We start from the raw sequence: 26,916 nt of genomic DNA on the forward strand, positions 1-26,916 counted from the left end.
CTGTCTGTCTCACTGCAGGAACCTGTTCGTCTCTTCAGGAGTTTTTGTCTCTTGCAGGTACTTTAACACTTTAATGCTATTAGCAGATTACCTGCTGTCGCACTCTCACTGACACACACACACTCTCTCTCTCTCTCTCTCTCTCCCTCTCTCTCTCTCTCTCCCTCTCTCTCTCTCTCTCCCTCTCCTTTCTCTCTCTCTCCCTCTCTCTCTCTCCCTCTCCCTCTTTCTCCCTCTCTCTCTCTCTCTCCCTCTCTCTCTCTCTCTCCCTCTCCCTCTCTCTCCCTCTCTCTCTCTCTCTCTCTCTCTCTCTCTCTCTCTCTCTCTCTCTCTCTCTCTCTCTCTCTCTTAATTCAATTCAAAGGGGCTTTATTGGCATGAAAGTTAAATTAAACAATGTTGCCAAAGCATCAAAATACAAAATAATTAACAACATTAACATACATTTCAAATGTTTACATATTATTGATGATATATATATACAGTGATACAATTACATTTCAACACGTGTGTGTGTGTGTGTGTGTGTGTGTGTGTGTGTGTGTGTGTGTGTGTGTGTGTGTGTCTCATTCACTGTCCCTCAGCATGACCATATTTGCAGACAGTATTGTCAAAGCTCTGTATAGTTGTAACATCTATACAAAAACACATACAATAAACAAACTGTCCCTCAGACTGAGGCAGAGACAAACTGTCCCTCAGACTGTGACAGTGACAAACTGTCCCTCAGACTGTGGCAGAGACAAACTGTCCCTCAGACTGAGGCAGAGACAAACTGTCCCTCAGACTGAGGCAGAGACAAACTGTCCCTCAGACTGTGGCAGAGACAAACTGTCCCTCAGACTGTGGCAGGGACAAACTGTCCCTCAGACTTTGGCAGAGACAAACTGTTGCTCAGACTGTGGCAGAGACAAACTGTTCCTCAGACTGTGGTAGAGACCTGGGTTTTAGCAGGATCACGGGCCTTCCCTGGTTGTAGGGCCTGTGTTTTAGCAGGACCACGGGCCTTCCTTGGTTGTAGGGCCTGTGTTTTAGCAGGACCACAGGCCTTCCCTGGTTGTAGGGCTTGGGTTTTAGCAGGATCACGGGCCTTCCCTGGTTGTAGGGCTTGGGTTTTAGCAGGATCACGGGCCTTCCCTGGTTGTAGGGCCTGGGTTTTAGCAGGACCATGGGCCTTCCTTGGTTGTAGGACCTGGGTTTTAGCAGGATCACGGGCCTTCCCTGGTTGTAGGGCCTGTGTTTTAGCAGGACCACGGGCCTTCCTTGGTTGTAGGGCTTGGGTTTTAGCAGGACCACAGGCCTTCCCTGGTTGTAGGGCCTGTGTTTTAGCAGGACCACTGGCCTTCCTTGGTTGTAGGGCCTGTGTTTTAGCAGGACCGCTGGCCTTCCTTGGTTGTAGGGCTTGGGTTTTAGCAGGACCGCTGGCCTTCCTTGGTTGTAGGGCCTGGGTTTTAGCAGGACTGCTGGCCTTCCTTGGTTGTAGGGCCTGTGTTTTAGCAGGACCGCTGGCCTTCCTTGGTTGTAGGGCCTGGGTTTTAGCAGGACCGCTGGCCTTCCTTGGTTGTAGGGCCTGGGTTTTAGCAGGACCGCTGGCCTTTCTTGTTTGTAGGGCCTGGGTTTTAGCAGGACCACGGGCCTTCCTTAGTTGTAGGGCCTGGGTTTTAGCAGGACCACTGGCCTTCCTTGGTTGTAGAGCCTGGGTTTTAGCAGGACCTCGAGTCACGTGCACGGAGAAACAACATGCGCATATACGGGATACCAGAGGACATTGAAGGGGACATTGTGCCACAGGTCATTGAGAACTTTATTAAGACGGAGCTATCCCTCACCAACACTGAACTTGGTATACACCGATGTCACAGAGCGCCCGGCCCAAAGCCAAAGCCTATGACAAAATGTTCCTACTTCTCTCTCTTTATTACCTCAGATTGTATAGAAGTCTATGAGGAAATGTTCCTACTTCTCTCTCTCTTTATTACCTCAGATTGTAGAGAAGTCTATGAGGAAATGTTCCTACTTCTCTCTCTCTTTATTACCTCAGATTGTAGAGAAGTCTATGAGGAAATGTTCCTTCTTCTCTCTCTCTTTATTACCTCAGATTGTAGAGAAGTCTATGAGGAAATGTTCCTGCTTCTCTCTCTCTCTTTATTACCTCAGATTGTAGAGAAGTCTATGAGGAAATGTTCCTACTTCTCTCTCTCTTTATTACCTCAGATTGTAGAGAAGTCTATGAGGAAATGTTCCTACTTCTCTCTCTCTCTTTATTACCTCAGAGGGGTCGGCAACCTTTTTGATATGAAGTGCCATTTAGTGGACCTGTCAGCGCAACTTACATGATGACGAATTTAACAAACACATTTAAATAATTGGTTTAAACGGCATAATAATAAGGACGATCGTCCGTTCTGTGATTCTCCAGAACACAGATGTTATGATATAACGGTACTTGCAAAGTGAGAGGAGATCGCTGTCCCTTACGAGAGAGAGGGGTGTGGCGTGTGCATGTGTGTGTGTGGATGGTAGAGCGAGAGTGAGTGAGGGTTTGTATGTTTCTGGAAGTGAAACGAGGCAGCAGAAAACAGAGGTCTGTGATGTATTTTGTGAAACAGAAGAACAGCTAAATAAATGCAACGGCCTCCCAAGAAGAGCTCGCCTCTCTCCAGTCATTTAAGCTAAAGTTGGTTATTGAACCTGAAGCTTGTTGCTTCTGCCCTACTCGACTACGGTCTGGGAGCCGACAGGAAAGTTCAACACACAGATGGTCAGTCCGCCCCTTTGTAGCATATTATTTCGATGAGAGATGAGCAGATCGCCACTGGGCTTTCAACTAAATACACAGCCACGAAAAAACTGCGGCATTTGTACAGCTCCTTGTGGGTACTGCAATTAGTGAAGTGCTTTCCTCCGTGGTGAAACGATCAGCACTGCACCACAGAGGAAAGCGGCAGAAAGTCACCTGGAGTTAAAGAGAGCGGGGCTGCGTTACGTGCATGGCTTCCTTCTGCAGGTAACGGGAGACGCGCTCTGGCGGCGGTCTCGGTCAGGATCCAAAAATACAATTTAAATATTTTTGCACACTTATTCCACTTATTCCTAGTGTGCCACTGGTTACGGTGCCGCGTGCCAGCCAGGGGTTGCCGACCCCTGCCTCAGATTGTAGAGAAGTCTATGAGGAAATTTTCCTATTTCTCTCTCTTTCTTTATTACCTCAGATTGTATAGAAGTCTATGAGGAAATGTTCCTATTTCTCTCTCTTTCTTTATTACCTCAGATTGTAGAGAAGTCTATGAGGAAATGTTCCTACGTCTCTCTCTCTTTATTACCTCAGATTGTAGAGAAGTCTATGAGGAAATGTTCCTATTTCTCTCTCTTTCTTTATTACCTCAGATTGTATAGAAGTCTATGAGGAAATGTTCCTACTTCTCTCTCTCTTTATTACCTCAGATTGTATAGAAGTCTATGAGGAAATTTTCCTATTTCTCTCTCTTTCTTTATTACCTCAGATTGTATAGAAGTCTATGAGGAAATGTTCCTACTTCTCTCTCTCTTTATTACCTCAGATTGTATAGAAGTCTATGAGGAAATGTTCCTATTTCTCTCTCTTTCTTTATTACCTCAGATTGTAGAGAAGTCTATGAGGAAATGTTCCTACTTCTCTCTCTCTTTATTACCTCAGATTGTATAGAAGTCTATGAGGAAATGTTCCTACTTCTCTCTCTCTTTATTACCTCAGATTGTAGAGAAGTCTATGAGGAAATGTTCCTACTTCTCTCTCTCTTTATTACCTCAGATTGTAGAGAAGTCTATGAGGAAATGTTCCTACTTCTCTCTCTCTTTATTACCTCAGATTGTAGAGAAGTCTATGAGGAAATGTTCCTATTTCTCTCTCCTTCTTTATTACCTCAGATTGTATAGAAGTCTATGAGTAAATGTTCCTACTTCTCTCTCTCTTTATTAAATCAGATTGTAGAGAAGTCTATGAGGAAATGTTCCTACTTCTCTCTCTCTCTTTATTACCTCAGATTGTATAGAAGTCTATGAGGAAATGTTCCTACTTCTCTCTCTCTTTATTACCTCAGATTGTATAGAAGTCTATGAGGAAATGTTCCTGCTTCTCTCTCTCTCTTTATTACCTCAGATTGTAGAGAAGTCTATGAGGAAATGTTCCTACTTCTCTCTCTCTTTATTACCTCAGATTGTAGAGAAGTCTATGAGGAAATGTTCCTATTTCTCTCTCTTTCTTTATTACCTCAGATTGTAGAGAAATCTATGAGGAAATGTTCCTACTTCTCTCTCTCTTTATTACCTCAGATTGTAGAGAAATCTATGAGGAAATGTTCCTACTTCTCTCTCTCTTTATTACCTCAGATTGTATAGAAGTCTATGAGGAAATGTTCCTACTTCTCTCTCTCTTTATTACCTCAGATTGTAGAGAAGTCTATGAGGAAATGTTCCTACTTCTCTCTCTCTTTATTACCTCAGATTGTAGAGAAGTCTATGAGGAAATGTTCCTACTTCTCTCTCTCTTTATTACCTCAGATTGTAGAGAAGTCTATGAGGAAATGTTCCTATTTCTCTCTCCTTCTTTATTACCTCAGATTGTATAGAAGTCTATGAGGAAATGTTCCTACTTCTCTCTCTCTTTATTAAATCAGATTGTAGAGAAGTCTATGAGGAAATGTTCCTACTTCTCTCTCTCTCTTTATTACCTCAGATTGTATAGAGGTCTATGAGGAAATGTTCCTACTTCTCTCTCTCTTTATCACCTCAGATTGTATAGAAGTCTATGAGGAAATGTTCCCATTTCTCTCTCTCTTTATCACCTCAGATTGTAGAGAAGTCTATGAGGAAATGTTCCTACTTCTCTCTCTCTTTATTACCTCAGATTGTATAGAAGTCTATGAGGAAATGTTCCTATTTCTCTCTCTTTCTTTATTACCTCAGATTGTAGAGAAGTCTATGAGGAAATGTTCCTACTTCTCTCTCTCTTTATTACCTCAGATTGTATAGAAGTCTATGAGGAAATTTTCCTATTTCTCTCTCTTTCTTTATTACCTCAGATTGTATAGAAATCTATGAGGAAATGTTCCTACTTCTCTCTCTCTTTATTACCTCAGATTGTATAGAAGTCTATGAGGAAATGTTCCTAGTTCTCTCTCTCTTTATTACCTCAGATTGTAGAGAAGTCTATGAGGAAATGTTCCTACTTCTCTCTCTCTTTATTACCTCAGATTGTAGAGAAATCTATGAGGAAATGTTCCTACTTCTCTCTCTCTTTATTACCTCAGATTGTATAGAAGTCTATGAGGAAATGTTCCTACTTCTCTCTCTCTCTTTATTACCTCGGATTGTAGAGAAGTCTATGAGGAAATGTTCCTACTTCTCTCTCTCTTTATTACCTCAGATTGTAGAGAAATCTATGAGGAAATGTTCCTACTTCTCTCTCTCTTTATTACCTCAGATTGTAGAGAAGTCTATGAGGAAATGTTCCTACTTCTCTCTCTCTTTATTACCTCAGATTGTAGAGAAGTCTATGAGGAAATGTTCCTATTTCTCTCTCCTTCTTTATTACCTCAGATTGTATAGAAGTCTATGAGGAAATGTTCCTACTTCTCTCTCTCTTTATTACCTCAGATTGTAGAGAAGTCTATGAGGAAATGTTCCTACTTCTCTCTCTCTTTATTACCTCAGATTGTAGAGAACTCTATGAGGAAATGTTCCTACTTCTCTCTCTCTTTATTACCTCAGATTGTATAGAAGTCTATGAGGAAATGTTCCTATTTCTCTCTCTTTCTTTATTACCTCAGATTGGAGAGAAGTCTATGAGGAAATGTTCCTACTTCTCTCTCTCTTTATTACCTCAGATTGTATAGAAGTCTATGAGGAAATGTTCCTATTTCTCTCTCTTTCTTTATTACCTCAGATTGTAGAGAAGTCTATGAGGAAATGTTCCTACTTCTCTCTCTCTTTATTACCTCAGATTGTATAGAAGTCTATGAGGAAATTTTCCTATTTCTCTCTCTTTCTTTATTACCTCAGATTGTATAGAAGTCTATGAGGAAATGTTCCTACTTCTCTCTCTCTTTATTACCTCAGATTGTATAGAAGTCTATGAGGAAATGTTCCTATTTCTCTCTCTTTCTTTATTACCTCAGATTGTAGAGAAGTCTATGAGGAAATGTTCCTACTTCTCTCTCTCTTTATTACCTCAGATTGTAGAGAAATCTATGAGGAAATGTTCCTACTTCTCTCTCTCTTTATTACCTCAGATTGTATAGAAGTCTATGAGGAAATGTTCCTACTTCTCTCTCTCTCTTTATTACCTCAGATTGTAGAGAAGTCTATGAGGAAATGTTCCTACTTCTCTCTCTCTTTATTACCTCAGATTGTAGAGAAGTCTATGAGGAAATGTTCCTACTTCTCTCTCTCTTTATTACCTCAGATTGTAGAGAAGTCTATGAGGAAATGTTCCTATTTCTCTCTCCTTCTTTATTACCTCAGATTGTATAGAAGTCTATGAGGAAATGTTCCTACTTCTCTCTCTCTTTATTAAATCAGATTGTAGAGAAGTCTATGAGGAAATGTTCCTACTTCTCTCTCTCTCTCTTTATTACCTCAGATTGTATAGAGGTCTATGAGGAAATGTTCCTACTTCTCTCTCTCTTTATCACCTCAGATTGTATAGAAGTCTATGAGGAAATGTTCCCATTTCTCTCTCTCTTTATCAACTCAGATTGTAGAGAAGTCTATGAGGAAATGTTCCTACTTCTCTCTCTCTTTATTACCTCAGATTGTAGAGAAGTCTATGAGGAAATGTTCCTATTTCTCTCTCTTTCTTTATTACCTCAGATTGTAGAGAAGTCTATGAGGAAATGTTCCTACTTCTCTCTCTCTTTATTACCTCAGATTGTATAGAAGTCTATGAGGAAATTTTCCTATTTCTCTCTCTTTCTTTATTACCTCAGATTGTATAGAAGTCTATGAGGAAATGTTCCTACTTCTCTCTCTCTTTATTACCTCAGATTGTATAGAAGTCTATGAGGAAATGTTCCTATTTCTCTCTCTTTCTTTATTACCTCAGATTGTAGAGAAGTCTATGAGGAAATGTTCCTACTTCTCTCTCTCTTTATTACCTCAGATTGTAGAGAAATCTATGAGGAAATGTTCCTACTTCTCTCTCTCTTTATTACCTCAGATTGTATAGAAGTCTATGAGGAAATGTTCCTACTTCTCTCTCTCTTTATTACCTCAGATTGTAGAGAAGTCTATGAGGAAATGTTCCTACTTCTCTCTCTCTTTATTACCTCAGATTGTAGAGAAGTCTATGAGGAAATGTTCCTACTTCTCTCTCTCTTTATTACCTCAGATTGTAGAGAAGTCTATGAGGAAATGTTCCTATTTCTCTCTCCTTCTTTATTACCTCAGATTGTATAGAAGTCTATGAGGAAATGTTCCTACTTCTCTCTCTCTTTATTAAATCAGATTGTAGAGAAGTCTATGAGGAAATGTTCCTACTTCTCTCTCTCTCTTTATTACCTCAGATTGTATAGAGGTCTATGAGGAAATGTTCCTACTTCTCTCTCTCTTTATCACCTCAGATTGTATAGAAGTCTATGAGGAAATGTTCCCATTTCTCTCTCTCTTTATCACCTCAGATTGTAGAGAAGTCTATGAGGAAATGTTCCTACTTCTCTCTCTCTTTATTACCTCAGATTGTATAGAAGTCTATGAGGAAATGTTCCTATTTCTCTCTCTTTCTTTATTACCTCAGATTGTAGAGAAGTCTATGAGGAAATGTTCCTACTTCTCTCTCTCTTTATTACCTCAGATTGTATAGAAGTCTATGAGGAAATTTTCCTATTTCTCTCTCTTTCTTTATTACCTCAGATTGTATAGAAGTCTATGAGGAAATGTTCCTACTTCTCTCTCTCTTTATTACCTCAGATTGTATAGAAGTCTATGAGGAAATGTTCCTATTTCTCTCTCTTTCTTTATTACCTCAGATTGTAGAGAAGTCTATGAGGAAATGTTCCTACTTCTCTCTCTCTTTATTACCTCAGATTGTATAGAAGTCTATGAGGAAATGTTCCTACTTCTCTCTTTATTACCTCAGATTGTATAGAAGTCTATGAGGAAATGTTCCTACTTCTCTCTCTCTTTATTACCTCAGATTGTAGAGAAGTCTATGAGGAAATGTTCCTACTTCTCTCTCTCTTTATTACCTCAGATTGTAGAGAAGTCTATGAGGAAATGTTCATACTTCTCTCTCTCTTTATTACCTCAGATTGTAGAGAAGTCTATGAGGAAATGTTCCTATTTCTCTCTCCTTCTTTATTACCTCAGATTGTATAGAAGTCTATGAGGAAATGTTCCTACTTCTCTCTCTCTTTATTAAATCAGATTGTAGAGAAGTCTATGAGGAAATGTTCCTACTTCTCTCTCTCTCTTTATTACCTCAGATTGTATAGAGGTCTATGAGGAAATGTTCCTACTTCTCTCTCTCTTTATCACCTCAGATTGTAGAGAAGTCTATGAGGAAATGTTCCTACTTCTCTCTCTCTTTATTACCTCAGATTGTATAGAAGTCTATGAGGAAATGTTCCTACTTCTCTCTCTCTTTATTACCTCAGATTGTAGAGAAGTCTATGAGGAAATGTTCCTACTTCTCTCTCTCTTTATTACCTCAGATTGTAGAGAACTCTATGAGGAAATGTTCCTACTTCTCTCTCTCTTTATTACCTCAGATTGTATAGAAGTCTATGAGGAAATGTTCCTACTTCTCTCTCTCTTTATTACCTCAGATTGTAGAGAAGTCTATGAGGAAATGTTCCTACTTCTCTCTCTCTTTATTACCTCAGATTGTAGAGAACTCTATGAGGAAATGTTCCTACTTCTCTCTCTCTTTATTACCTCAGATTGTATAGAACTCTATGAGGAAATGTTCCTACTTCTCTCTCTCTTTATTAACTCAGATTGTATAGAAGTCTATGAGGAAATGTTCCTACTTCTCTCTCTCTCTTTATTACCTCAGATTGTAGAGAAGGCTATGAGGAAATGTTCCTACTTCTCTCTCTCTTTATAACCTCAGATTGTATAGAAGTCTATGAGGAAATGTTCCTACTTCTCTCTCTCTTTATTACCTCAGATTGTAGAGAAGTCTATGAGGAAATGTTCCTACTTCTCTCTCTCTTTATTCAATCAGATTGTAGAGAAGTCTATGAGGAAATGTTCCTACTTCTCTCTCTCTTTATTACCTCAGATTGTAGAGAAGTCTATGGGGAAATGTTCCTACTTCTCTCTCTCTTTATCACCTCAGATTGTATAGAGGTCTATGAGGAAATGTTCCTACTTCTCTCTCTTTTTTATTACCTCAGATTGTATAGAAGTCTATGAGGAAATGTTCCTACTTCTCTCTCTCTTTATTACCTCAGATTGTAGAGAAGTCTATGAGGAAATGTTCCTACTTCTCTCTCTCTCTTTATTACCTCAGATTGTATAGAAGTCTATGAGGAAATGTTCCTACTTCTCTCTCTCTTTATTACCTCAGATTGTATAGAAGTCTATGAGGAAATGTTCCTACTTCTCTCTCTCTTTATTACCTCAGATTGTAGAGAAGTCTATGAGGAAATGTTCCTACTTCTCTCTCTCTCTTTATTACCTCAGATTGTATAGAAGTCTATGAGGAAATGTTCCTACTTCTCTCTCTCTTTATTACCTCAGATTGTAGAGAAATCTATGAGGAAATGTTCCTACTTCTCTCTCTCTTTATTACCTCAGATTGTAGAGAAGTCTATGAGGAAATGTTCCTACTTCTCTCTCTCTTTATTACCTCAGATTGTAGAGAAGTCTATGAGGAAATGTTCCTACTTCTCTCTCTCTTTATTACCTCAGATTGTAGAGAAGTCTATGAGGAAATGTTCCTACTTCTCTCTCTCTTTATTACCTCAGATTGTAGAGAAGTCTATGAGGAAATGTTCCTACTCCTCTCTCTCTTTATTACCTCAGATTGTAGAGAAGTCTATGAGGAAATGTTCCTACTTCTCTCTCTCTCTCTTTATTACCTCAGATTGTAGAGAAGTCTATGAGAAAATGTTCCTACTTCTCTCTCTCTTTATTACCTCAGATTGTAGAGAAGGCTATGAGGAAATGTTCCTACTTCTCTCTCTCTCTCTTTATTACCTCAGATTGTAGAGAAGTCTATGAGAAAATGTTCCTACTTCTCTCTCTCTCTTTATTACCTCAGATTGTAGAGAAGGCTATGAGGAAATGTTCCTACTTCTCTCTCTCTTTATTACCTCAGATTGTAGAGAAGTCTATGAGGAAATGTTCCTACTTCTCTCTCTCTCTCTTTATTACCTCAGATTGTAGAGAAGTCTATGAGAAAATGTTCCTACTTCTCTCTCTCTCTTTATTACCTCAGATTGTAGAGAAGGCTATGAGGAAATGTTCCTACTTCTCTCTCTCTTTATTACCTCAGATTGTAGAGAAGTCTATGAGGAAATGTTCCTACTTCTCTCTTTATTACCTCAGATTGTAGAGAAGTCTATGAGGAAATGTTCCTACTTCTCTCTCTCTTTATTACCTCAGATTGTAGAGAAGTCTATGAGGAAATGTTCCTACTTCTCTCTCTCTTTATTACCTCAGATTGTATAGAAGTCTATGAGGAAATGTTCCTACTTCTCTCTCTCTTTATTACCTCAGATTGTAGAGAAGTCTATGAGGAAATGTTCCTACTTCTCTCTTTATTACCTCAGATTGTAGAGAAGTCTATGAGGAAATGTTCCTACTTCTCTCTCTCTTTATTACCTCAGATTGTATAGGAGTCTATGAGGAAATGTTCCTACTTCTCTCTCTCTTTATTACCTCAGATTGTAGAGAAGTCTATGAGGAAATGTTCCTACTTCTCTCTCTCTCTTTATTACCTCAGATTGTATAGAAGTCTAAGAGGAAATGTTCCTACTTCTCTCTCTCTTTATTACCTCAGATTTAAGAGAAGGCTATGAGGAAATGTTCCTACTTCTCTCTCTCTTTATTACCTCAGATTGTATAGAAGTCTATGAGGAAATGGTCCTACTTCTCTCTCTCTTTATTACCTCAGATTGTAGAGAAGTCTATGAGAAAATGTTCCTACTTCTCTCTCTCTTTATTACCTCAGATTGTAGAGAAGTCTATGAGGAAATGTTCCTACTTCTCTCTTTATTACCTCAGATTGTAGAGAAGTCTATGAGGAAATGGTCCTACTTCTCTCTCTCTTTATTACCTCAGATTGTATAGAAGTCTATGAGAAAATGTTCCTACTTCTCTCTCTCTTTATTACCTCAGATTGTATAGAAGTCTATGAGAAAAGGTTCCTACTTCTCTCTCTTTCTTTATTACCTCAAATTGTATAGAAGTCTATGAGGAAATGTTCCTACTTCTCTCTCTCTTTATTACCTCAGATTGTAGAGAAGTCTATGAGGAAATGATCCTACTTCTCTCTTTATTACCTCAGATTGTAGAGAAGTCTATGAGGAAATGTTCCTACTTCTCTCTTTATTACCTCAGATTGTATAGAAGTCTATGAGGAAATGCTCCTACTTCTCTCTCTCTTTATTACCTCAGATTGTATAGAAGTCTATGAGGAAATGTTCCTACTTCTCTCTTTATTACCTCAGATTGTAGAGAAGTCTATGAGGAAATGTTCCTACTTCTCTCTCTCTCTTTATTACCTCAGATTGTAGAGAAGTCTATGAGGAAATGTTCCTACTTCTCTCTCTCTCTTTATTACCTCAGATTGTATAGAGGTCTATGAGGAAATGTTCCTACTTCTCTCTCTTTCTTTATTACCTCAGATTGTAGAGAAGTCTATGAGGAAATGTTCCTACTTCTCTCTCTTTCTTTATTACCTCAGATTGTATAGAAGTCTATGAGGAAATGTTCCTACTTCTCTCTCTCTTTATTACCTCAGATTGTAGAGAAGTCTATGAGGAAATGTTCCTACTTCTCTCTCTCTTTATTAACTCAGATTGTATAGAAGACTATGAGGAAATGTTCCTACTTCTCTCTCTCTCTTTATTACCTCAGATTGTATAGAGGTCTATGAGGAAATGTTCCTACTTCTCTCTCTCTCTTTATTACCTCAGATTGTAGAGAGGTCTATGAGGAAATGGTCCTACTTCTCTCTCTCTCTTTATTACCTCAGATTGTAGAGAAGGCTATGAGGAAATGTTCCTACTTCTCTCTCTCTTTATTACCTCAGATTGTAGAGAAGTCTATGAGAAAATGTTCCTACTTCTCTCTCTCTTTATTACCTCAGATTGTATCGAAGTCTATGAGGAAATGTTCCTACTTCTCTCTCTCTTTATTACCTCAGATTGTAGAGAAGTCTATGAGGAAATGTTCCTACTTCTCTCTCTCTTTATTACCTCAGATTGTATAGAAGTCTATGAGGAAATGTTCCTACTTCTCTCTCTCTTTATTACCTCAGATTGTATAGAAGTCTATGAGGAAATGTTCCTACTTCTCTCTCTCTTTATTACCTCAGATTGTATAGAAGTCTATGAGGAAATGTTCCTACTTCTCTCTTTATTACCTCAGATTGTAGAGAAGTCTATGAGGAAATGTTCCTACTTCTCTCTCTCTTTATTAAATCAGATTGTAGAGAAGTCTATGAGGAAATGTTCCTACTTCTCTCTCTCTCTTTATTACCTCAGATTGTATAGAGGTCTATGAGGAAATGTTCCTACTTCTCTCTCTCTCTTTATTACCTCAGATTGTAGAGAAGGCTATGAGGAAATGTTCCTACTTCTCTCTCTCTTTATTACCTCAGATTGTAGAGAAGTCTATGAGAAAATGTTCCTACTTCTCTCTCTCTCTTTATTACCTCAGATTGTATAGAAGTCTATGAGGAAATGTTCCTACTTCTCTCTCTCTTTATTACCTCAGATTGTAGAGAAGTCTATGAGGAAATGTTCCTACTTCTCTCTCTCTTTATTACCTCAGATTGTAGAGAAGTCTATGAGGAAATGTTCCTACTTCTCTCTCTCTTTATTACCTCAGATTGTATAGAAGTCTATGAGGAAATGTTCCTACTTCTCTCTCTCTTTATTACCTCAGATTGTATAGAAGTCTATGAGGAAATGTTCCTACTTCTCTCTCTCTTTATTACCTCAGATTGTATAGAAGTCTATGAGGAAATGTTCCTACTTCTCTCTTTATTACCTCAGATTGTAGAGAAGTCTATGAGGAAATGTTCCAACTTCTCTCTCTATTTATTAAATCAGATTGTAGAGAAGTCTATGAGGAAATGTTCCTACTTCTCTCTCTCTTTATTAAATCAGATTGTAGAGAAGTCTATGAGGAAATGTTCCTACTTCTCTCTCTCTTTATTACCTCAGATTGTATAGAAGTCTATGAGGAAATGTTCCTACTTCTCTCTCTCTTTATAACCTCAGATTGTATAGAAGTCTATGAGGGAATGTTCCTACTTCTCTCTCTCTTTATTACCTCAGATTGTATAGAAGTCTATGAGGAAATGTTCCTACTTCTCTCTCTCTTTATTACCTCAGATTGTATAGAAGTCTATGAGGAAATGTTCCTACTTCTCTCTCTCTTTATTACCTCAGATTGTATAGAAGTCTATGAGGAAATGTTCCTACTTCTCTCTCTCTTTATTACCTCAGATTGTAGAGAAGTCTAAGAGGAAATGTTCCTACTTCTCTCTCTCTCTTTATTACCTCAGATTGTAGAGAAGTCTATGAGGAAATGTTCCTACTTCTCTCTCTCTTTATTACCTCAGATTGTATAGAAGTCTATGAGGAAATGTTCCTACTTCTCTCTCTCTTTATTACCTCAGATTGTATAGAAGTCTATGAGGAAATGTTCCTACTTCTCTCTCTCTTTATTACCTCAGATTGTAGAGAAGTCTATGAGGAAATGTTCCTACTTCTCTCTCTCTTTATTACCTCAGATTGTAGAGAAGTCTATGAGGAAATGTTCCTACTTCTCTCTCTTTATTACCTCAGATTGTAGAGAAGTCTATGAGGAAATGTTCCTACTTCTCTCTCTCTTTATTACCTCAGATTGTAGAGAAGTCTATGAGGAAATGTTCCTACTTCTCTCTCTCTTTATTACCTCAGATTGTAGAGAAGTCTATGAGGAAATGTTCCTACTTCTCTCTCTCTTTATTACCTCAGATTGTAGAGAAGTCTATGAGGAAATGTTCCTACTTCTCTCTCTCTTTATTACCTCAGATTGTAGAGAAGTCTATGAGGAAATGTTCCTACTTCTCTCTCTCTTTATTACCTCAGATTGTAGAGAAGTCTATGAGGAAATGTTTCTACTTCTCTCTCTCTTTATTACCTCAGATTGTAGAGAAGTCTATGAGGAAATGTTTCTACTTCTCTCTCTCTTTATTACCTCAGATTGTAGAGAAGTCTATGAGGAAATGTTTCTACTTCTCTCTCTCTTTATTACCTCAGATTGTAGAGAAGTCTATGAGGAAATGTTCCTACTTCTCTCTCTCTTTATTACCTCAGATTGTATAGAAGTCTATGAGGAAATGTTCCTACTTCTCTCTCTCTTTATTACCTCAGAACTCCCCCCCCCCTTGACAATACACTAACCCCCCCCCCCCCTTTGACAATTCACTAACCCCCCCCCCGTTGACAATTCAGACACACAAACAGGAAGTCACTGGTAAAACATTTTTTTGTTTTATTCAGAGAGCTGGCAGCTGATTGGTCAGCTTAATGGAACAAAAGGCATACAAACAGTCACATGATCAAAACAACCGTCCAATGGGAGGGGAGCGTGGTTACCATGGCAGCTACGTTTAAAGTGACAGAGTGACATTTTAACGTCTCCGAGACTGTTAGCATTCCTCATTCAAACCAATGGGCTGTGTTAGCCTGAAGCTAACCACAATGATTAATCACTTTGATGTTTGCATAGATAAGAACGGAACAGGAGCAGTGCACTCTGGGTAATCTGGGGGTTAACAGAAAGTTCAAGAGCTAAATATCTCACCTGATGTTTACCTGCACAGGTAGAGCAGTGAGACAGGTGAGGCTGTTAGACAGCTGGGGGGGGCGGGGGGTCTGACTGTTTAACATGTCAGGAAACAACAACACAAACTGATTCAGGCATACCATAACACGAACACTCATATAACACTAGTAACTGTATATGTGTGTGTGTGTGTGTGTGTGTGTGAGTGTGTGTGTGTGTGTGTGTGTGTGTGTGTGTGTGTGTGTGTGTGTGTGTGTGTGTGTGTGTGTGTGTGTGTTCTTTGGCTGCATTTAAACTGAGTAACACTGAAGCATTAATAATAACATGTCACACAGTGTGTAGATATATGTGTGTATATCACATATATATGTTAGCATAGCATCATGCTTCTGCACAGGTGAGGATAAGTTGAACCAATAGGGGAGCTGAACCGTAGCTCACATGATATCTGCACAGGGGGAAGCTGGTCATGTGATATAATGTGACTAACACACAGACACATTATATCACATGATGTTACAGTAACGTGCTCTCCCACTGCAGCAGGTCATGTGACGCCCTAATAAGGCGTGGTTCCCTCCCACTGCAGCAGGTACTGGGTCTGCCCCCCCGCAGTGACCCGTCGGGCCAGCACCTGGTACCGCTCGCCGCTGCTCAGCCGCCCCGCCCCCCCGAAGTAAGAGGAGATGGAGGAGTGCAGGGGGGGGCAGTCGGACAGGAAGTGGGCTGCGGCTTCCTGTTCCTCCAGCAGCTCGGGAGGCTCCTCCCCCGCCTCGCTGCGATTGGACCACTGGCTGTAGCTGTTGCTAGGCAGCTTCCTCTTTCTGCTGCCCAGCCCCCCTCTGAGGACACACAAAGGTCAAAGTTCAGTTAGTCCCTTAGTGAGTGAGTCCCTTAGTGAATCAGATAGTCCCTTAGTGAGTCAATGAGTCAGATAGTCCCTTAGTGAGTCAGATAGTCCCTTAGTGAGTCAGATATTCCCTTAGTGAGTCAGTCAGTCCCATAGTGAGTGAGTCCCTTAGTGAGTCAGTTAGTCCCTTAGTGAGTGAGTCCCTTAGTGAGTCAGATATTCCCTTAGTGAGTCAGATAGTCCCTTAGTGAGTCAGATAGTCGTTTAGTGAGTCAGTCAGTCCCTTAGTGAGTGAGTCCCTTAGTGAGTCAGATAGTCCCTTAGTGAGTGAGTCCCTTAGTGAGTCAGATAGTCCCTTAATGATAGTCCCCTATTGAGTCAGTGAGTCCCTTAGTGAGTCAGTTAGTCCCTTAGTGAGTGAGTCCCTTAGTGAGTCAGATAGTCCCTTAGTGATAGTCCCCTATTGAGTCAGTGAGTCCCTTAGTGAGTCAGTGAGTCCCTTAGTGAGTCAGTTAGTCCCTTAGTGAGTGAGTCCCTTAGTGAGTCAGATAGTCCCTTAGTGATAGTCCCTTAGTGAGTGAGTGAGTCCCTTAGTGAGTCAGTTAGTCCCTTAGTGAGTCAGATATTCCCTTAGTGAGTCAGATAGTCCCTTAGTGAGTCAGATAGTCGTTTAGTGAGTCAGTCAGTCCCTTAGTGAGTGAGTCCCTTAGTGAGTCAGATAGTCCCTTAGTGAGTGAGTCCCTTAGTGAGTCAGATAGTCCCTTAGTGATAGTCCCTTAGTGAGTGAGTGAGTCCCTTAGTGAGTCAGTGAGTCCCTTAGTGAGTCAGGTAGTCCCTTAGTGAGTCAGTGAGTCAGATAGTCCCTTAGTGAGTCAGATAGTCCCTTAGTGAGTCAGTTAGTCCCTTAGTGAGTGAGTCCCTTAGTGAGTCAGATAGTCCCTTAGTGAGTCAGTTAGTCCCTTCGTGAGTCAGGTAGTCCCTTAGTGAGGCAGTGAGTCCCTTAGTGAGTCAGGTAGTCCCTTAGTGAGTGAGTCCCTTAGTGAGTCAGATAGTCCCTTAGTGATAGTCCCCTATTGAGTCAGTGAGTCCCTTAGTGAGTCAGTTAGTCCCTTAGTGAGTGAGTCCCTTAGTGAGTCAGATAGTCCCTTAGTGATAGTCCCCTATTGAGTCAGTGAGTCCCTTAGTGAGTCAGTGAGTCCCTTAGTGAGTCAGTTAGTCCCTTAGTGAGTGAGTCCCTTAGTGAGTCAGATAGTCCCTTAGTGATAGTCCCTTAGTGAGTGAGTGAGTCCCTTAGTGAGTCAGTTAGTCCCTTAGTGAGTCAGATATTCCCTTAGTGAGTCAGATAGTCCCTTAGTGAGTCAGATAGTCGTTTAGTGAGTCAGTCAGTCCCTTAGTGAGTGAGTCCCTTAGTGAGTCAGATAGTCCCTTAGTGAGTGAGTCCCTTAGTGAGTCAGATAGTCCCTTAGTGATAGTCCCTTAGTGAGTGAGTGAGTCCCTTAGTGAGTCAGTGAGTCCCTTAGTGAGTCAGGTAGTCCCTTAGTGAGTCAGTGAGTCAGATAGTCCCTTAGTGAGTCAGATAGTCCCTTAGTGAGTCAGTTAGTCCCTTAGTGAGTGAGTCCCTTAGTGAGTCAGATAGTCCCTTAGTGAGTCAGTTAGTCCCTTCGTGAGTCAGGTAGTCCCTTAGTGAGGCAGTGAGTCCCTTAGTGAGGCAGATAGTCCCTTAGTGAGTCAGATAGTCCCTTAGTGAGGCAGTGAGTCAGGTAGTCCCTTAGTAAGTCACATAGTCCCTTAGTGAGTCAGGTAGTCACTTAGTGAGTCAGATAGTCCCTTAGTGAGGCAGATAGTCCCTTAGTGAGTCAGGTAGTCCCTTAGTGAGGCAGATAGTCCCTTAGTGAGTCAGGTAGTCCTTTAGTGAGGCAGTGAGTCAGGTAGTCCCTTAGTGAGGCAGTGAGTCCCTTAGTGAGTCAGGTAGTCCCTTAGTGAGTCAGGTAGTCCCTTAGTGAGTCAGGTAGTCCTTTAGTGAGGCAGTGAGTCAGGTAGTCCCTTAGTGAGTCAGGTAGTCCTTTAGTGAGGCAGTGAGTCAGGTAGTCCCTTAGTGAGTCAGATAGTCTCTTAGTGAGTCAGATAGTCCCTTAGTGAGTCAGATAGTCCCTTAGTGAGTCAGGTAGTCCCTTAGTGAGTCAGATAGTCCCTTAGTGAGTCAGGTAGTCCCTTAGTGAGTCAGGTAGTCCCTTAGTGAGGCAGTGAGTCCCTTAGTGAGTCAGGTAGTCCCTTAGTGAGTCAGGTAGTCCCTTAGTGAGTCAGGTAGTTACCTGATCTGAGAGCAGCTGCTGGTAGCAGAGCCGGAGGTGGAGGTGGAGTCCTGGTCGATACTGACCGCTGTACTGGAGCTGCTGGGAGACATCAGGAGACATGGGTATTAACATAGAGCAGATTATGATGTCTCTATGTATTAACATAGAGTAGATTATGATGTCTCTATGTATTAACATAGAGCAGATTATGATGTCTCTATGTATTAACATAGAGTAGATTATTATGTATTAACATAGAGCAGATTATGATGTCTCTATGTATTAACATAGAGCAGATTATGATGTCTCTATGTATTAACATAGAGCAGATTATGATGTCTCTATGTATTAACATAGAGTAGATTATGATGTCTCTATGTATTAACATAGAGTAGATTATGATGTCTCTATGTATTAACATAGAGTAGATTATTATGTATTAACATAGAGCAGATTATGATGTCTCTATGTATTAACATAGAGCAGATTATGATGTCTCTATGTATTAACATAGAGCAGATTATGATGTCTCTATGTATTAACATAGAGTAGATTATGATGTCTCTATGTATTACTATAGAGTAGATTATGATGTCTCTATGTATTAACATAGAGTAGATTATGATGTCTCTATGTATTAACATAGAGCAGATTATGATGTCTCTATGTATTAACATAGAGTAGATTATGATGTCTCTATGTATTAACATAGAGTAGATTATGATGTCTCTATGTATTAACATAGAGCAGATTATGATGTCTCTATGTATTAACATAGAGTAGATTATGATGTCTCTATGTATTAACATAGAGTAGATTATGATGTCTCTATGTATTAACATAGAGTAGATTATGATGTCTCTAGGTATTAATATAGAGTTTCTGAAGTCTCACCTCTTGAGGCTCTGAAGCTCGTCCAGGGTGAAGTCGAAGATGTTGGCCATGTGATGCGGGGAGGACCAGCTGCAGGAGAGCTCCGTCTGAAACACATGAAGAAGAAAGAACTGACAGATAGGGTTGCGGTCGAATTGTCAAAAAACACCTTCCTAAAATGAACGGACAATATGACCCAAGAAACATGAAGAAGAAACTCACACTTACATTAGGGATGGCATCCTCCAGAAGCCACTTGGACTTCCTCTTCCTCCTCTCAGCTGAGGCACTGCACACACACACACACACACACACACACACACACACACACACACACACACACACACACACACACACACACACACACACACACACACACACACACACACACACACACACACACACACACACACACACACACACACACACACACACACACACACACACACACACACACACACACACACACACACACACACACACACACACACGTCAGCTCTCAGGTAATAACACCACTAGGACTACAACCAACTTTATGACTAGCTTTAGTTAGTGTGTGTGTGTGTGTGTGTGTGTGTGTGTGTGTGTGTGTGTGTGTGTGTGTGTGTGTGTGTGTGTGTGTGTGTGTGTGTGTGTGTGTGTGTGTGTTACTCTCACCTGTGCCTGGCCACGCCCCTCCCACCTGCAGTGCTCTGAGCGCGCTCGGGAAACAGTTTGGAGGGGGGGGTGGGGGGGACTCTGGTCCTCAGGCGAAAGATGCACTTCCTCTTCTTTATCTCCTTCCCACACAGGAACCTGAACACAACACACAGCATTACACACCGGTAGTGGCTCAGTCAGTGGGGGCTTGGACTGGGAGCCATAGGGTCGCCGGTTCAAGTCCCCGGACAGACCTAAGTACGGAGTGTGGACTGCTACTTGGAGAGGTCCCAGTTAACCCCCTGCCCTGCCGTGGTGCCCTTGAGCAAGGCACCGGACAAGACTCCTGGTTCTAGACACTTAGTACTAGACTCTTAGTTCTAGACTCCTGGTACTAGACTCTTAGTTCTATACTCCTGGTTCTAGACTCTTAGTTCTAGATTCCTGGTTCTAGACTCTTAGTTCTAGACTCCTGGTACTAGACTCCTGGTTCTAACCTCTTAATTCTAGACTCCTGGTACTATACTCCTGGTTCTAGACTCTTAGTTCTAGATTCCTGGTTCTATACTCCTGGTTCTAGACTCTTAGTTCTATACTCCTGGTTCTAGACTCCTGGTACTAGACTCCTGGTACTAGACTCTTAGTTCTAGACTCCTGGTACTATACTCCTGGTTCTAGACTCCTGGTACTAGACTCCTGGTTCTAGACTCCTGGTACTAGACTCCTGGTTCTAGACTCTTAGTTCTAGATTCCTGGTTCTAGACTCTTAGTTCTAGACTCCTGGTACTAGACTCCTGGTTCTAGACTCTTAGTTCTAGACTCCTGGTACTATACTCCTGGTACTAGACTCCTGGTACTAGACTCCTGGTTCTAGACTCTTAGTTCTAGATTCCTGGTTCTAGACTCTTAGTTCTAGACTCCTGGTACTAGACTCTTAGTTCTAGATTCCTGGTTCTAGACTCTTAGTTCTATACTCCTGGTTCTAGACTCTTAGTTCTAGACTCCTGGTACTAGACTCCTGGTACTAGACTCCTGGTACTAGACTCCTGGTACTAGACTCCTGGTTCTAGACTCTTAGTTCTAGATTCCTGGTTCTAGACTCTTAGTTCTAGACTCCTGGTACTAGACTCCTGGTTCTAGACTCTTAGTTCTAGACTCCTGGTACTATACTCCTGGTTCTAGACTCCTGGTACTATACTCCTGGTACTATACTCCTGGTTCTAGACTCCTGGTACTATACTCCTGGTACTATACTCCTGGTACTATACTCCTTGTTCTAGACTCCTGGTACTAGACTCCTGGTACTATACTCCTGGTACTAGACTCCTGGTACTAGACTCCTGGTACTATACTCCTTGTTCTAGACTCCTGGTACTAGACTCCTGGTACTATACTCCTGGTACTAGACTCCTGGTACTATACTCCTGGTTCTAGACTCCCGGTACTAGACTCCTGGTTCTAGACTCCTGGTTCTAGACTCCTGGTACTAGACTCCTGGTACTAGACTCCTGGTACTAGACTCCTGGTTCTAGACTCCTTGTTCTAGACTCCTGGTACTAGACTCCTGGTACTATACTCCTGGTACTAGACTCCTGGTACTATACTCCTTGTTCTAGACTCCTGGTACTAGACTCCTGGTACTATACTCCTGGTACTAGACTCCTGGTACTATACTCCTGGTTCTAGACTCCCGGTACTAGACTCCTGGTTCTAGACTCCTGGTACTAGACTCCTGGTACTAGACTCCTGGTACTAGACTCCTGGTACTATACTCCTGGTTCTAGACTCCCGGTACTAGACTCCTGGGTCTAGACTCCTGGTTCTAGACTCCTGGTACTAGACTCCTGGTACTAGACTCCTGGTACTAGACTCCTGGTTCTAGACTCCTGGTACTAGACTCCTGGTACTAGACTCCTGGTTCTAGGATGGGTTAAATGCAGAGGCCACATTTATCTGTGTGTGCTCTGCATGTGAGAACATTAGAGGGTTTCATCGCTCCCATTCTTCTTCTTCAAAACACATGAATACATCTTCACAGTCATTTTTACTTGGGTGTGAGTGAGTGGGATGAGTGTGTGCGTGCGTGTGTGTGCGTGCGTGCGTGCGTGCGTGCGCGTGTGTGTGTGTGTTACCTGCTCTTGTATTTGTTCAGAGCCTCCAGCAGGTGCTGCCCCCTCTCTGCAGGAGGAGTGTTGGACAGCTACAGAGAGACGGGTTATTAACTCTTAGTTCTGGTGGGTCTGGTTAGTTCTGTTAGGGTCTGGTGGATCTGTTAGGGTCTGGTTAGTTCTGTTAGGGTCTGGTTAGTTCTGTTAGGTTCTGGTGGTTCTTTTAGGGTCTGGATAGTTCTGTTAGGGTCTGGTGGTTCTGTTAGGGTCTGATTAGTTCTGTTAGGGTCTGATTAGTTCTGTTAGGGTCTGGTGGTTCTGTTAGGGTCTGGTTAGTTCTGGTGGTTCTGTTAGGGTCTGGTTAGTTCTGTTAGGGTCTGGTGGTTCTGTTAGGGTCTGGTTAGTTATGTTAGGGTCTGGTTAGTTCTGTTAGGGTCTGGTGGTTCTGTTAGGGTCTGATTAGTTCTGTTAGGGTCTGATTAGTTCTGTTAGGGTCTGGTGGTTCTGTTAGGGTCTGGTTAGTTCTGGTGGTTCTGTTAGGGTCTGGTTAGTTCTGTTAGGGTCTGGTGGTTCTGTTAGGGTCTGGTTAGTTATGTTAGGGTCTGGTTAGTTCTGTTAGGGTCTGGTGGTTCTGTTAGGGTCTGGTTAGTTCTGGTGGTTACGTTAGGGTCTGGTGACTCTGTTAGGGTCTGGTAGGGTATGGTGGTTCTGTTAGGGTCTGGTGGTTCTGTTAGGGTCTGGTGGTTCTGTTAGGGTCTGGTGGTTCTGTTAGGGTCTGGTGGTTCTGGTTAGTTCTGGTGGTTCTGTTAGGGTCTGGTTAGTTATGGTGGTTCTGGTAGGGTCTGGTTAGTTCTGGAGGGTCTGGTAGTTCTGGTGGTGCTGGTAGGGTGTGGTTAGTTCTGGAGGTTCTGGTCAGTTATGGTGGTTCTGTTAGGGTCTGGTGGTTATGGTTAGTTCTGGTGGTTCTGGTTAGTTCTGGTGGTCTGTTAGGATCTGGTGTTTCTGGTTAGTTCTGGTGGTCTGTTAGGATCTGGTGGTTCTGGTTAGTTCTAGTGGTCAGTTAGGATCTGGTGGTTCTGGTTAGTTCTGGTGGTCTGTTAGTTCTGTTAGGGTCTGGTGGTTCTGTTAGGGTCTGGTTAGTTCTGGTGGTTCTGGTAGGGTCTGGTTAGTTCTGGAGGGTCTGGTAGTGTCTGGTTAGCTATGGTGGTTCTGGATAGTCTGGTGGTTCTGGTTAGTTATGTTGGTCTGTTAGGGTATGGTGGTTCTGTTCTACCTTGCCCAGCTGCAGGTGGTCCCAGTGCTGGTTGATGAAGACCAGGATCTCTTCCAGCTCAAAGTACTTCTTCTTGCTGCTGAGAGACAGGTTGTAGAGGACCAGCTGGACCAGGTCCACCCAGCGGAGGGGGAGGCGCCGCACACACTCTGAGCCCCGCCCGCACACTGCACACAGGAACAGGTAGAACCTACACACACACACACACACACACACACACACACACACACACACACACACACACACACACACACACACACACACACACACACACACACACACACACACACACACACACACACACACACACACACACACACACACACACACACACACACACACACACACACACACACACACACACACACACTGAATATATAACACGGTGAGGAGCACCCACCAGAGTGATGCTGTCTGTCACCTCTGACCCTGTTAGCAGCTTTGCTTCATCACCCTTTATTCTGCAGCTGCAGTGTAGCAATGACATTCTAGTGCAAGAAGTCTATATCCATGTAAAGAGAAGATGATATGTACGAGAACAGAATATGACATTACATCATGTACATTAAGACTCAACTAAATAGGGTTTGTTGCGGTGATAACTATTGATATAAATAAGTAGACGGATGAATGTTTAATCGGGGCACTTAGCAGAGCTCAGGTGTTTAGCAGTCTATGACAGCAGCTCTCAGGTGGACCAGCACCTGGCTGCAGGTGACCTGTCAGACTGTCATCAGTGACATCATACAGAAATACTCTGTAACAACAAGTAGTCAGATTAGCTTCTGTTGCTATGCTAACAGCACCATCTGATACCAGAACTAGAACCACATTAATACACCTGTCCCCCCCTCACCTGTCTCCCCTCACATTTCCCCCATCTCACCTGTCTCCCCCTCACCTGTCTCCCCTCACATTTCCCCCATCTCACCTGTCTCCCCCTCACCTGTCTCCCCTCACATTTCCCCCATCTCACCTGTCTCCCCCTCACATTTCCCCCGTCTCACCTGTCTCCCCCTCACATTTCCCCCGTCTCACCTGTCTCCCCCTCACCTGTCTCCCCTCACATTTCCCCCATCTCACCTGTCTCCCCCTCACCTGTCTCCCCTCACATTTCCCCCATCTCACCTGTCTCCCCCTCACATTTCCCCCGTCTCACCTGTCTCCCCCTCACATTTCCCCCATCTCACCTGTCTCCCCCTCACATTTCCCCCATCTCACCTGTCTCCCCCTCACATTTCCCCCGTCTCACCTGTCTCCCCCTCACATTTCCCCCGTCTCACCTGTCTCCCCCTCACATTTCCCCCATCTCACCTGTCTCCCCCTCACATTTCCCCCATCTCACCTGTCTCCCCCTCACATTTCCCCCGTCTCACCTGTCTCCCCCTCACATTTTCCCCGTCTCACCTGTCTCCCCCTCACATTTCCCCCGTCTCACCCTCACATTTCCCCCATCTCACCTGTCTCCAAACAACATGTCCTCCTGTAGACACTGGGTACAGGCCTCATGGAACCACTGCTGACACCTGAAGCACTGCAGCATCCTCAGGGACCACCTGGGGGGGGACAAGCGAGACAGGTGAGAGGGAGACAGGTGAGAGGGAGACAAGTGAGAGGGAGACAGGTGAGAGGGAGACAGGTGAGAGGTGACAGGTGAGAGGGAGACAGGTGAGAAGGAGACAGGTGAGAGGGAGACAGGTGGGAGGGAGACAGGTGAGAGGTGTTCAGGTGAGAGGGAGACAGGTGGGAGGGAGACAGGTGAGAGGTGACAGGTGAGAGGGAGATAGGTGGGAGGGAGACAGGTGGGAGGGAGACAGGTGGTAGGAAGACAGGTGAGAGGTGATAGGTGAGAGGGAGACAGGTGGGAGGGAGACAGGTGGGAGGGAGACAGGTGAGAGGGAGACAGGTGGGAGGGAGACAGGTGAGAGGGAGACAGGTGGGAGGGAGACAGGTGGGAGGGAGACAGGTGGGAGGGAGACAGGTGAGAGGGAGACAGGTGGGAGGGAGACAGGTGGGAGGGAGACAGGTGGGAGGGAGACAGGTGAGAGGGAGACAGGTGGGAGGGAGACAGGTGAGAGGGAGACAGGTGGGAGGGAGACAGGTGAGAGGTGTTCAGGTGAGAGGGAGACAGGTGGGAGGGAGACAGGTGAGAGGTGACAGGTGAGAGGGAGATAGGTGGGAGGGAGACAGGTGGGAGGGAGACAGGTGGTAGGAAGACAGGTGAGAGGTGATAGGTGAGAGGGAGACAGGTGGGAGGGAGACAGGTGGGAGGGAGACAGGTGAGAGGGAGACAGGTGGGAGGGAGACAGGTGGGAGGGAGACAGGTGGGAGGGAGACAGGTGGGAGGGAGACAGGTGAGAGGGAGACAGGTGGGAGGGAGACAGGTGGGAGGGAGACAGGTGGGAGGGAGACAGGTGAGAGGGAGACAGGTGGGAGGGAGACAGGTGAGAGGGAGACAGGTGGGAGGGAGACAGGTGAGAGGTGTTCAGGTGAGAGGGAGACAGGTGAGAGGGAGACAGGTGGGAGGAAGACAGGTGAGAGGTGACAGGTGAGAGGGAGACAGGTGGGAGGGAGACAGGTGGGAGGGAGACAGGTGGGAGGAAGACAGGTGAGAGGTGACAGGTGAGAGGGAGACAGGTGGGAGGGAGACAGGTGAGAGGGAGACAGGTGGGAGGGAGACAGGTGAGAGGGAGACAGGTGGGAGGGAGACAGGTGAGAGGTGTTCAGGTGAGAGGGAGACAGGTGGGAGGGAGACAGGTGGGAGGAAGACAGGTGAGAGGTGACAGGTGAGAGGGAGACAGGTGGGAGGGAGACAGGTGGGAGGGAGACAGGTGGGAGGAAGACAGGTGAGAGGGAGACAGGTGGGAGGGAGACAGGTGGGAGGGAGACAGGTGAGAGGGAGACAGGTGGGAGGGAGACAGGTGAGAGGGAGACAGGTGGGAGGGAGACAGGTGAGAGGGAGACAGGTGGGAGGGAGACAGGTGGGAGGGAGACAGGTGAGAGGGAGACAGGTGGGAGGGAGACAGGTGAGAGGGAGACAGGTGGGAGGGAGACAGGTGGGAGGGAGACAGGTGAGAGGGAGACAGGTGGGAGGGAGACAGGTGAGAGGGAGACAGGTGGGAGGGAGACAGGTGGGAGGGAGACAGGTGAGAGGGCGACAGGTGAGAGGGAGACAGGTGAGAGGGAGACAGGTGGGAGGGAGACAGGTGGGAGGGAGACAGGTGAGAGGGAGACAGGTGGGAGGGAGACAGGTGGGAGGGAGACAGGTGAGAGGGTGACAGGTGAGAGGTGACAGGTGAGAGGGAGACAGGTGAGAGGTGAGAGGGAGACAGGTGAGAGGGAGACAGGTGGGAGGGAGACAGGTGAGAGGGAGACAGGTGGGAGGGAGACAGGTGGGAGGGAGACAGGTGAGAGGGTGACAGGTGAGAGGGAGACAGGTGAGAGGGAGACAGGTGAGAGGGAGACAGGTGAGAAGGAGACAGGTGGGAGGGAGACAGGTGGGAGGTGTTCAGGTGAGAGGGAGACAGGTGAGAGGGAGACAGGTGGGAGGGAGACAGGTGGGAGGTGTTCAGGTGAGAGGGAGACAGGTGAGAGGGAGACAGGTGGGAGGGAGACAGGTGGGAGGGAGACAGGTGAGAGGGAGACAGGTGGGAGGTGTTCAGGTGAGAGGGAGACAGGTGAGAGGGAGACAGGTGAGAGGGAGACAGGTGGGAGGGAGACAGGTGGGAGGTGTTCAGGTGAGAGGGAGACAGGTGAGAGGGAGACAGGTGGGAGGTGTTCAGGTGAGAGGGAGACAGGTGAGAGGGAGACAGGTGGGAGGGAGACAGGTGAGAGGGAGACAGGTGGGAGGTGTTCAGGTGAGAGGGAGACAGGTGAGAGGGAGACAGGTGA

At 43.9% G+C, this 26,916-nt stretch overlaps 1 protein-coding gene across 2 annotated transcripts in view; it reads right to left on the bottom strand.

Moving 5' to 3' along the window:
- Window positions 1–14,670: 14,670 nt before the first annotated feature.
- Window positions 14,671–26,916, bottom strand: part of phf19 (PHD finger protein 19) — a 28,535-nt gene continuing 16,289 nt past the window's right edge. Inside the window, exons 7-14 of one of the 2 annotated variants that reach the window (XM_079688802.1) lie at window positions 24,486–24,581; window positions 23,026–23,215; window positions 21,777–21,844; window positions 19,663–19,800; window positions 19,234–19,294; window positions 19,027–19,112; window positions 18,151–18,228; window positions 14,671–15,830 (exon numbers count right to left, since the gene is read on the bottom strand). In XM_079688802.1, the coding sequence (XP_079544928.1) occupies window positions 15,548–15,830; window positions 18,151–18,228; window positions 19,027–19,112; window positions 19,234–19,294; window positions 19,663–19,800; window positions 21,777–21,844; window positions 23,026–23,215; window positions 24,486–24,581 (1,000 nt within the window). In that variant the 3' untranslated portion in view covers window positions 14,671–15,547. Of the gene's footprint in view, window positions 15,831–18,150; window positions 18,232–19,026; window positions 19,113–19,233; window positions 19,295–19,662; window positions 19,801–21,776; window positions 21,845–23,025; window positions 23,216–24,485; window positions 24,582–26,916 lie in introns of both variants that reach the window. The other variant, XM_079688801.1, reaches the window with a different exon arrangement.

This window comes from Notothenia rossii, assembly GCF_949606895.1.
Source record: "Notothenia rossii genome assembly, chromosome: 6".
Lineage (NCBI taxonomy): Eukaryota > Metazoa > Chordata > Actinopteri > Perciformes > Nototheniidae > Notothenia > Notothenia rossii.